Source organism: Eptatretus burgeri, chromosome 4 (genome assembly GCF_056783735.1).
Source record: "Eptatretus burgeri isolate ZD-2024b chromosome 4, Ebu_testis_v1, whole genome shotgun sequence".
NCBI classification, from domain to species: Eukaryota; Metazoa; Chordata; class Myxini; order Myxiniformes; family Myxinidae; genus Eptatretus; species Eptatretus burgeri.
The window spans coordinates 19,609,994-19,622,403 of record NC_140964.1 but is presented as its reverse complement, the minus strand read 5'-3'; the positions used below and the strand labels follow the sequence as shown (position 1 = coordinate 19,622,403).

The window sequence follows — 12,410 nt, the reverse complement described above, 5'->3', positions numbered from 1 at the left end:
ATTTGCATAATACGAATGCATTTTATGAAACATTAATTATCCCCACGCTTTTTGAAGAAAAAAAAAAACGGGGGGAGATTGTGGTCTGTCTGTCTGTAGCGTCAGTTATACTTTCTCAATGGTTGTACAGAATTTCACCAAAGTTGGGAGATATGATCACCACATGACATGAATGTGCAAAGGCAGCATCATTTTTAGCCTTGCCCCCCCCCCCACCGTGGAGGGTCAAAAGGTCAACTCCCAAAAAATGCAATTATGGGCACATTTTTATGCCTCGACCGGAAGTTGTTGGAAGCATGAAGTTGTCGCGGGGGTGACCGGCCCAGGCAACCCCCCGACCAAATTTGTGGTGACGGGTGGTTAACACCGTCAGTCCCCGGATGGTCAAAGGGTTCCTTATTAATAGGAGGTGGACACGTTGATCCTCGGAGTTTATCACACGTTGATCCTCGGAGTTTATCACACGTTGATCCTCGGAGATTATCACACGTGCTCGAAGGGCATGGGGCACAATGGTGGAGGGGCTTTGGAGCACGGGGAATGAAAGGAATGTACAGGGGGTTTATACTCGAACCCCACTACAAATACACGGATACAGCTTCTTAAAAGGAACACATTTAATGAAAATAATCGAATATTTACAAAGGACAATAATTCAAAAGGTAATGATAATAATGAACTGAATAAATCTTAAAGTCGAGGCCCCTCTTCACAGAGTCTCAAATGCAGCGAAAGGGAAAACAAAATAAAAAGAAAACCTTTCTTTTCAATTATTAATGTACTGTACTTATTACATTATTCATGGACTTAGCTTGGCCCAGAGCTGGCCTTTGTGGAACTTGGAATGGAGGCACTTCCACCAGCACGTGCAGACGCGCGCAAATGGTGCCATCACTTCTCTTGAAGCAGGACAAACGTAAGCCAGGCACTCCGTGGGCGGCACTCAACACCAAGACTCAGACGTGAAGCTGCTTCATACATCGATCATCCCCACCGACCCAACCAAGAGCGAAAGGCCAGTAACTTCCTTCACAACACGAGCCAAATCGCCTCAACACGAATACAAGGGTCATGTCATCCTACTCAGCGTGCGCTCACGCTCCGCTCTCTCCTCTGCGAAATTCGCAACCCCCTTCCTCTTTGATCATGGCTCTCCAAAATGTGCCACCCAACCCTCCTCTCGGTCACGCCTATATATCCTCCGCCTCCGGGGTGTGGCATGCTCGCACGAAACCCCAGAAGGCGGGGCTTCTGCCCGCTCGGCGAGCTTCTGACGTCATGCCCATCAATCATCAGCCTCGGGGGCGTGACTTCGCCTGTTTGTCACCCTTTGAAGACGGGGCTTTTTGCCCACTTGTAGTGGTTTTAAGGACGTGTTCCCAACCTTTATTGCCGATCTTGAAAGATAAAAACAGAGGGGAAAAACACAGATGGGTGATTACATACTGGGGAAGCTTATTCTTAAACCCTAGCTAATTAACACGGTGCCACCCCCTAAAACCTTAGCCATCCCGTCGTGCGATGACACTTAACACTTTAGCTCACAGGTTCAATAATTGATCACATCGAGATGCCTCCAACATGTCCACGGACCAAACTACTCTATTCAATGCTAAATTCCCGATTAAATTCCTCCATCTACCCCCACAACCATAGTAACAATAATTTTGGGTCATGTGTCCGTCCATGATAGGTTTTCATTTCTCTGATAACTTAAGAACTGCTTAATTGAATTCATTCAAACTTAGTACAAGTATGTATGATGATGTAAAGATAAGAGGTCAAAGGTCAGAGGTCCAGTTGGGTAAAAAATTCTCATACTGCACTAACTTGTGAACCAGTGATGGGATTTTGATTGAACTTGGTATAAGTATACGAGGTCCGTCTAAAACGTAACGGGACTGACTTCACAGAAATTTCATTCCAAAAAATATATTGAAATCACAGATTGTCCCCTTCAAAATAGTTTCCCTCCAGTCTCACACACTTGTCCATCCTCTTCTTCCACACTTCGATGCACCCCTGGAAGGCTTCTTCTGGAATTATCCAGAGCTCCGTCATCACGGCCCATTTGATGGCCTCCACATCAGGAAATCGGGTCCCCATGATCATCCCCTTGAGCTTGGGGAATCGGAAAAATCACAAGGGGGCAAGTCTGGTGAATACGGGGGTTGCTCCAGAGTTGGCACTTTCCTCTCCGCCAGAAACTGTTGGATGCTTAGGGCACTGAGCAGGGGCGTTGTCATTGTGGAGCACCCAGGCGTTCTTCTCCCACAGATCCCTCTTGTCCCGGACTGATCTCGGGCGCCGGAGGATCTCCTTGTGCACGTATTGATTCACTGGTTGACCCTGTGGTGGAAACTCGAAGTGGACAATGCCCTTGATGTCAAAAAACGCAATGAGCATCACCTTGACCTTTGACTTTGACATCCTTGCTTTCTTTGATCTTGGTGATGCCGGACTTTTCCACTGACGACTCTGCCGTTTGGTCTTGGGATCGTATTCGAATATCCACGATTCATCACCAATAAGGACTCTCCAGAGCAGGCCTGGATCATCCTCGAGGCGCTCGATAATGTCTTGACAGACAGTGACTCTGATATTTCTGGTCCTCAGACAACAGCTTGGGGACCATGTTTGCGCACACCTTGCGCATTTCGAGATTTTCAATGATGATGCTCCAGACAGTGTCCTTGTTGATGGAAAGTTCCTCAACAATCATCCGCACCATGAGTCAACGATCTGTGCGCACCATCTGCTTCACACGCTCGATGTTGTCCGCCGTTCTGCTCGTTGAAGGTCTTCCAGACAGTGGATCGTCTTCAACCTCCTCCCGTCCCTCTTTGAACCTCTTGTGCCATTCAAATGCAGGTGTACGTGACATCGTTTCTTCCCCGTAGACTTGCTGCAGCATTGCGAAGGATGAGGAAGGTGTTTTGCCAAGCTTGGCAAGAAACTTCAGATTGGCTCTCTGCTCACGACTCATGGCATGACGACTCGGACTAGACAATACAACGTTTAAAGCACGACCTGTAAAAAAAAATCACACAATGAGCTCAGTCAACCATCACCAATCATATATATTGCTGTAATGTTGCAAAATACTGTGACGTAACCCGTTCATTCAAGTTGTGTTTGTGGAGCACACAGCAGGCTCAGTCCCGTTACTTTTTAGACGGACCTTGTATATTATGATGCAAAGATAAACTGATTAGATTTTGGTGTTAGAGGTCAGGTCAGGTAAAAATATGTGTGAGAACAGCTGAAGGGATTTAAATCAAACTTGGTCCAAGTATGTACAATCTATAATAATAATAAATGTGAGTGTGTGTTAGTCAGTATATGTCTCTGCTCAATTACTCCAAAACCATGAAACCTCGAGACCCAAAACTTTGCATGCATACTCGGGAAGTCAAGGGAGTGCACGAATGAAAACTGGGTGTCTGGGTAAAGTAAAACACTTTTTTAAGATGATTAACGGGCTTATTAAATTAAAACCAAAAACAGGCTTGATCCTTGGTCGGCTCGCTCTCCCTCGCAGGGGTCTTAATCGTAATTTGTTTCAGCCTGCTCAAAAAGGCCTTGCCTTGGAACAGACTGCACAGGCCTCTGCTGCACATATGAAGATTGAACAATGTGTCTTCCATCATTAAATGAAGGTCGTGTTTTGAGGAAACAAAGGTACATTTTGATTCAACCCATGCAGAGTAAAGAAAATAGTGACATCTCTAATAAATATATAAAACCTTTTGGTTTTCACCCCACTTTTCAAGGCTTATAAACAAAATGATGGAAATGTAATTCACATATTATGTGAAGTAAATAAACAGAGGTGACGAAAATCTGCTCGGTCATGAAATGCCTGCATTCGTAATTAATTCGCCGCGAGGCAGCTCGGGAAATTCCTGATATATATATATATATATATATATATATATATATATATATATATATATATATATATATATATATATATATATATATATATATATATTTTTTTTAACTTCTTTAAAAAAATTTTTATTATGTACACACACTAATGTACACCCTGTGAAAATTCCTTTGTAAGAGGAGGGAGGGGAAGGGTGGTGTGGCAGTCTGAAGGGGGGTTGGATGGGAGGAGGAAGGGGTTTGGGTGAGATGAGGGAGGAGATGGGATGGAAGGAGGGACCCGGCATTGCCGGGCAATGCCGGTTACCTCTGCTCGTGATGTAATAATGTGGTCAGAAGCATATCGGTCGATGTCTCGATATCGAAGAGTGCTGTTCCAGTTAAACATTTTTTTTTCGTGAAACTTTGTTTATGCAATCAACATTAGGAGACACATTAAACATGTAACAATTTTTTGGATTTGATCCTCTGTTCATGCCCCAGGGGGGTGGGGTCAGAGGGGTCTCAACAGAAGTTTTTTTTTTTTTTTAAAAACTCAAAATTTGATATTTGATCGATCAATCCTCGTGGAACTTTTTGTCATCTTTCAAACTTGCTTTAGGTGGGAAGTGTGGGGATTTGCGATGGCACGCCATTGACTTCGCTCTCGTTTATAGCTGTTCACCTGTTTTGATATTTGTTAAAAAGTAAGATAAACGATATAATTTGAGAAGTTTTGCATGATCCCCACACGAAACCACATGTTCCAGAACATACTTCTGCAATATTACATAACAAATGAGCAAATTGTGATGAAACATCTGGACATCAGTACATGGACACATTTGCAGAAGGTCAGATAACAGGTGGACAACAATATTAACAACATGGAGACCTATGGATGACAACAGGAACAGGGAAGGCCACATCTAAGATGGAGGGATAAAATAGACGAATATTGGGGAAGAGTCAATTGGAACAACCAAGCAAGGAACAGAGTGACATGGCATCAACATGCTGAGGCTTTCGTCCAGCAGTGGACTGAAAATAAGTGATGATAATGATGATGATATGACACACACAAAGAAACAGCTTCTATAACGACTGCCAGCTCCCAACTAACTCTGTTTACTCCAGGTACTGTTTTGGTATAGACATGACGAGCTGGAAGTGGAAGCACAGTGGTTATGCAGAAACAAAACGCAGGTCTGTCACCAGCTTCTCCATAATGCCGAGCTGAATAAATCTGCATACTCTCTGTGAAGCTACAACACTGAATTGTGAAGAAACGACCCCAGTCTACTCAGGAAGATGAGAGAGCATTGCCAATTCCCACAACAATGCTGATTATGAATCACTCTGCATCGAGCATGAACTCCTCTTCTGCCTTGGCCACCACTTGTGTGGTGAGAATAAATAACTTGCTTGATGGTAATATGATGCTTGGGTACTATTGAAGGCGTCAAAAAAAAATTCACCATACTTTTTCTACATCATTGTGGAAAAGTTAAGAGGCTGCATTTAGTGTGGATTGAGAGTTCACATCAGAATTATGCACTGACATTTTATTGTTCCAATATCCATGTAATTGAAGGTTCTGATGGGTTTTCTGTTTGTGCTGAGGGCTGGTAGGATGCCCAAGAGATACGCGCACTCACTTTTAAGCTGTCCAGCCTGGATTAAAATCCAGGCGCAGCTATAAACTGTTTCACAGGGAGGGTGATTCATCAATGTGTGTGCCGTCCCACGGATGGATGTTAAACTGGGCATCCCATCTGCCGGCATTTTTTGGTGGACGTTAAAGAACACACGGTGTCCTTTGCGCAGAGTAGGTGAGCTATTGCTGGCACTCTGAACAAATTAAAAATTCCTGCCCTAACATATGGAGGGTACTGCATCAGCGGCACAGCCGTGCCCTCAGCCAATGATGCTAACCCGCAGCCCTGTGCTGCATCCAGAAATAGTCGTTTATACTGAGTCATGAAATTGCTGAAAGATGTGCAAGTATTTTCGTTTTTTTTTATTTTTTTTGTGTTACAGGATTTACCATCACTGAGAGCTACGGCCAGCAGGGACAGTTCTCTGCTGTGCAACAACTCCAGGCATCGAGCACACTGGAGAGTCAGGCTTTAGCAGCTGGCTTTTCATCTGCTGGAATTCTCTCTGTGAGGCCAAATGCATGTTTGTTTGTTTGTTTGTTTGTTTTTTAAAATGTGTGAGTTGCTTTGAAGCTCGACCAACACGTTATTTCAGTAAATATTTTGATTTTGATGTCAGGGGTGTGCGTTCTTTTTTTTTTTTCTTTTCTTTTTTTTTAATCGATTGTACTTTCAAAATACTACTATTGATAAAATAATTAATGTCATTTTGATTATCAATAGTACTACAACTGAATTATTGGCCATGTATGACCCGAACCCAGTCTTTGCCAGATGCAGCCTCTGTGGAGGTGCAGCTTTCTGCGGATGAGTTTCACACAGTGGCAGATGCTGGGATACGGCGCTCCTACCGGTGCGCATCATAGCCGTGGGATTGTCAATTGCTGAGAACATAATTCGTTGTTTGTTTTTGGTTTGCTTGTGCTGACTTAAAAAAATTTTTTATTCTGCCTTTATTTTACCAGCTGTGGGTTTTGCAACAAGTGTTTTAAAAAATCGAGCCACCTGAAGCAGCACATCCGCTCGCACACAGGCGAGAAGCCTTACAAGTGCAACCAGTGTGGCCGTAACTTTGTCTCATCAGGAGTACTCAAAGGTCATCTTCGTACCCATGTTGGTGAGTCCTGTTGACTAATATGGAGACATTTCTGGGAAATGAGAAAATGATTTCATGAAATTGAAAGCTGCCCTGTCTGCTTTGAGCTGCCCTTGATTTTTGAGTGTCTCTGTCAAATAGTTTTGAGTTTACTTTGCACACACAAACAGATAAACCTCCTTTATATAGAGTACAGATATCTAATGCTCTCTTTCCGGACATTAAACCAGCGTTATTGTGAAGCTAATTTGTAACTTTTGACAAGACCTACTTTGGTCCACTGATCTCTCATTGATCCAGAGATGAGTGAGTGACTGCTCAGCAATTTATTCTGGTTTCTTTATCTTCTTCCTGCGACATCTTTACTTATTTTTTCAAAATTACACGATCGTTTGTTGTTGTTTTTTTTTTTTTCGTGAAATGACTTCGACTCGCACATATTCATCCAGGAGGATAAGTATCGTTCACCCACATTTCCTGCCTGGTCAATCAATACCTGTTGTTCATTTGTCAGATCGACCTTTGAACACTTAGTTTCACTGTTAACTTTTCCTTTTGTTGATCATCTCGTTAATTTTATATTTCTTAACATGTTTTTATTTTTTTTGGCCTTGAAATCATGTATGTGAGAGGTCGAAGAAAGAAAGAAAGAAAAAAAAAAAGTAAGAACTACAATAATCCCCATAATAGCATCACCCACGGAAAGCCGCAATTTTGCTTTCCTTCCTTTTTAGGTCATCTCTCCATCTCAGTAGAGATGACCTAATAAAGCCAGTCTCAAAGTCTGTCCGTCCGTCCGTCCACAATCAAACCGAGTGGAGACAAATAACCAATACTGGAATGGATAGAGGTCGATGAGACATGCACAATGATATAACTTTCAAGGTCGTCCAAGGTCGAGGTCAACGTCACGAGGCTGTCAAAGTTGTGAAAATCGTCCATTTCAAATCGTATCTCCTCCCTCATTTATCAAGAGAGATCAAATGTTATTAGTGATTCAGATACTATGGACTATTATCTAGAACAACACGAGCCATTTTTTTGAAATTTGCTCTCGTTCCGATTTTATAGTTTTTATCCTCCTCGTGGTGCACCAGAGACCTCAACACGGTCTCCCATGCTGATTTTAACTTCGAAATTCAATTATGTTTCCACCTTTCGCACTGCTTAAGGTTGATCGACACTGATATAAAGCAAATTCGACCTGAAATTCACCTTTAATGAGGGAAATGCATCGAATTCGTTGGGTGGGTGGGTGTGGGTGCCGAGATGCCGCGGATTCTGGCAGGCACGGGATGAAGCCTAGAATTGTCTCCTCGAGGGAATGCTTACTGTTGGGGTCTGGGAGATTAATGTTTACATTTTTGAGGGTTTTAGAACACGCTTTACAGGTCTCGGTAAAAATTCCGTTTGAAAAGCGACGTTTTATGATTGCAGAAAAAATATTTCGTCTGCCGCGTCACGGCTCGTCACGTGACGCTACGCGCGAGAACAGACGCGTCGTTGAGTCACGTAAAGGTTTTGCGTGTGCACGCTGATGTCATCGCGCTCCTCTACTCTGTGGCCGAGATACGACTTGATCGACACTGAAATAAAGCGAATTCGACCTGAAATTCACCTTTCGATAATTATAGATGCCCCTAATTTGATTTTGCTTCTGTCTACCTCTGGCAGAGATGACCGGCACTCCCGCTCGGGGGTATTTTCTTTGGACTAACTAACTTTTTTGCTCACAAACACATTATATTTGTTAATTGGGAATCCCCTTTTAAAACTACAAGCAAATTAATTCACAACATAGGGCCAAAAAAAGCCTGTGTGCTGGACTGCTTCAGCACTGGACTGACCATGAATGGGTGGGCGCCTTCACGGAACACATCAAGCCATAGCTTGCTTTGGTTGACTTGAGAACAACACTGATTGAACAGTTTCAAGAGAAGCGTGAATTTTGATGCATTCAATTATGGACAGATTTGTTGCAGAAAATGACAAATTACAACTGTAAATTGACTTTTGGGGGGGGGGGGCAAATTATGCTGTTTTTACTTTTGGCAAAAATATGAGCAAATTAAATGAAAAAAAAATCAGTAATCACTTATTTACGAGCAGAGAAAAGTTCCTTTGCATCATTTACACCAATGTGAAATGAGAAATGAAAACAAAAACATCACATCGTTTGGTCATATCACTATTTTGTGTTTCAGAAACAAAACATGTCTCCGGAGATGCGGCTTGAAGTGGGGTGCGGTCAAAAGTCAGTTAATAGCTCAGTATCTGGTGTGACCACAATTTGCGTTGACACATGCTTGGCAATGGCACCTCATTGAGGACACAAGGCGGTTGAAGAAGGCTTTAGAGATGTCATTCCAGATCTGTACCAAGGCCGACCGCAGTTGGGCCAACGTCTCTGGTTGGTTTTGAAGACTGCACAATTCATCGTTCCATTTTATCCCACACATGTTCTATGGGTGAAAGATCAGGTGAAACAGCTGGCCAGGGAAGTTTGGGAATGTTCTGTTGTGTGATTAAGTTGGTGACCATGTTTGTGACATGAAGGCCTGTCAAATTACCATTAATGACCTCCAACTGGGTTCTGTGATTTGTGGTGATGCCTCCCCATACGATCACGCTTCCACTGCCGAACGACGAACGTTGCATAACATATGCGTCAGCGTGACAATGGCTATCACTACTGTCATGATGGGACCTCGACTTAAATGTAAAGAGGATAGCAGCCCAATCTTGTCTCCTGAACATCAGATATCGACACAAAGCTCGGTTGTATGTCTATGACGGTGGCAACAAAATCTGACATACTGCTGGTCGTCGTCGTCGTCAGATGTTTTTTCTCACGTCACCGATTCCTGACAGTTCTGGCACGGATTGTTCGTAAGCCAGGAATGCTGCGAGCTGTCAAACCTGTTGTCTGGAACCAATTCCTAAAGTGCACAAACCGGATATGGTTAACCTGCCAATGTGACGTCAATGTGCTCAACCGGAACGCGGATAGTCTCTGATGTTGCCAGTTTGTTGATAACACCTCCAGAGTGACTGTATGGTGTTTCAATGAATACCAAAACAACTAGCCACAACTTTTGTGGCATTATTGTCTCAAGCATGCCAATAGCACTTCAACGTTCATTTTTGGAAAAGCATGGCATTACATTTACGACGTTAAGATGTCAACAAAAATGTTTTTCACAGCTTAGATGGTTCACCGAATCGTGCTGCTTTCCAATTTGCTCAGTACCACGTGTAGCACCGTCACATGACTCAGTACACGTGCATGGTAATTTGTGTGTGCAGTGCACAGTATGCACATGCAAATTCAGGACATTCATGGGAAAACTGGGAAACAAATCAAGGCACATGTTGGCTTACCAATAGATTGCTTGTGTACATTTGAAGTATCATTCTATGCAACTTTTTTTTGGGTGCACAATAACTTTTTTCCATTAGTATATATTGTTACGGCTGTGGAAATTCGCAATACACCATGAAGGTCCCCAGCTCAGTTATGACGCTAAGTTTATGTGCAGATAGGTCCCCACCATTGTTTAAAGGGAATTCTTCATGTTCACCAGGCTGCATCCCTTTGAGATAGCCGTTTTTCTTTCGCTATCGTTATTTTGGCCCGACAGAGCACGCTACGACCCTTTCCACTGCAAAAACTGTCCGAAAACGTCGAGCGAAGGCCCAGTGAAAAGAACTGGATGACTCGTGAGTTTTCCCGCCGTTTTTGCGCCGCCAAGGCTGGCACGAGAAGCGGCGTAGAGCTCGCTCGCGATTGGTGGACACGGGGCGTGAGGCGGTCGGAGTGAGGGCATGCCCCTTTTCGAGAAGCTTCTCGAAGGGAGGCGGAGCCAAAAACTGAGAGGAGCAAAGGGCGGAGCCCCGCGCTATATAAGGCGGACCGCACGCGGGCTCTCTCTCCTCTCTTGGTGGTCAGGGTCGAGTTCTCTTCTCTTGGCGGTTCGCGCAGCTCGTGTGCAGTTCAGTTCGTGGTGGCTGCTCGTCGAGCTCGCAGGTCGTGTTCAGTTCAGTTCATGGTGGTTCTTCTCCTTTGAGCAGCAAGTTCGTGAGCTCGGGCTTCTTCTTTTATTGGGACACGGACGAGAGGCGCCGCTTTGCCAGCTTGGGCGCGCTAGCCTGCGCACACGAGAGGAGAGTGCCGGAGAGAGCTCGCCGACCGTCGCACCACGAGGGTGCAGGTAACCAGCGTCGGTCTCGTTGGCCCATTTGGTCATCCACTGCCCAAGGCCATAAAGGTTTACGAACCCCATCTACCCCCTTGCATATGAGGGGGTCATTTCTTTTGTCCTGTGTGAATGATGTGGCGCCGTGTCCGTAAGTAGAACCTGTTTAAGTGACTGTACACTATAAGCATATTCGGTGGTATTGCTTTTGTTTCCATGCTTTTTCTGTATATTGCATGACTGTTTTGGCTGTACATACGTGCTGTATAAATAAATGTGCTTTGTTTGAATGTATCCCGTTCGTCGTGTCCTATTTCCCCTTTGAAAGTGCCATCTTGCATCGTGGAATGAGTCGTGGGTTTTGAACACCCGTTAAGGAGAATCGGAACCGTCGATGTCGGCGATAACACCGCTCGGTTATCACTAGAACGGAACGGACCGCCTAAGCGGTTCGTGTCCCAGGCCGACCTGCGGTGCAGCCCCTCGGTAGGTTATCCGCGCAAGTACTTAGGTATATCGACATTCGGCGATTCACCCTATCCCACGCGGGTAGAATGCGGACTGGGCTGTGGTGAGGTTAAACCCCCACCTGTGACTGGTTCCTGGCGGTAGTTCCAGGAGGGTCACGACTGAATTGTCTGTCCGGTGGGTGAGCTGCTACTATTAGTGGAAAGCGGCAGTTCGCACGCCAGGCGGTCCAGAATTCGAAACAATATTTTTGGTGAACGTCAGCAGAAGCCCAAAATATGTGAGGACTGGTTAACCACCCTGGATATGGAATAAGACTCATTCATATCAACCCTTGCGATTAAACTAAACTCGTGCATTACCACGACATTTTCTTTCATTATTGTAATGCTACGTAGGTTTATGGTATTATTCCATGTTGCATGTACAAGCGTGAAAGAAACGAAATTTGTGGGTTTATTATTCGACCATAATCAGGACAATAACCCAGATGAGAATACCACTGATCTCTATCCTAACTGGATAGAAGCTCTACATTTGTTAGACGAGCCATTATGAAGCCAAGCTGCGGTCATATTGTGATGCTACTCCATTGAAACAAGTGTCTTGAAATTGTGCTAAGGTTGCGCAAAAGCTCATGCTTTATTTACATCGCAATTATATTTCTCTAAAAAAAAAATAGGTTCACTTCTGTGTCTGTCTGTCCGTCCGTCCATCAGTCTACCCGTCCACAAACGTCAGTTTATGATCAAGGAACAACTTGATTTCATTTGAATGTTATATTATGAAAACGAATTGGAGCATGAATCAGAAAACGAGCCTGCAGTTTTGCAGGACTTTGGATCTGAATTTGATCCGATTGCACATGTACAGAGAGGAGTGAATTTTTTTTTACTCTTTCTGTCTCGCAGTCAAACAAAATTGAAAATCATTCCAAGCAGGAAACTTCCTGTTTTTACCACTCAGCCCAATTGGGCTAAGGGTTATTGTCGTCACAGGCGTTGTCCGGCGGGCGTCCGTCCGGGCGTCTGTCAACTTTTGGTTTCCGTCAATTTCGAGGAGAACGCCTTGTCCGATTAAATCCATTTTTGCAGGGTATGTTGGGGTTGAGTAGAGGAAGGT

The 12,410-nt window shown here is 44.1% G+C and overlaps 1 protein-coding gene across 6 annotated transcripts in view; it reads left to right on the top strand.

The window, feature by feature from the left end:
- ZNF236 (zinc finger protein 236) overlaps nucleotides 1–12,410 on the top strand; it is a 229,328-nt gene that overhangs the window by 87,127 nt on the left and 129,791 nt on the right. For all 6 annotated transcript variants that reach the window (XM_085877114.1, XM_085877115.1, XM_085877113.1 and 3 more), the window contains 3 exons: nucleotides 5,911–6,035; nucleotides 6,293–6,381; nucleotides 6,494–6,645. In XM_085877114.1, the coding sequence (XP_085733240.1) occupies nucleotides 5,911–6,035; nucleotides 6,293–6,381; nucleotides 6,494–6,645 (366 nt within the window). The remainder of the gene's footprint in view (nucleotides 1–5,910; nucleotides 6,036–6,292; nucleotides 6,382–6,493; nucleotides 6,646–12,410) is intronic.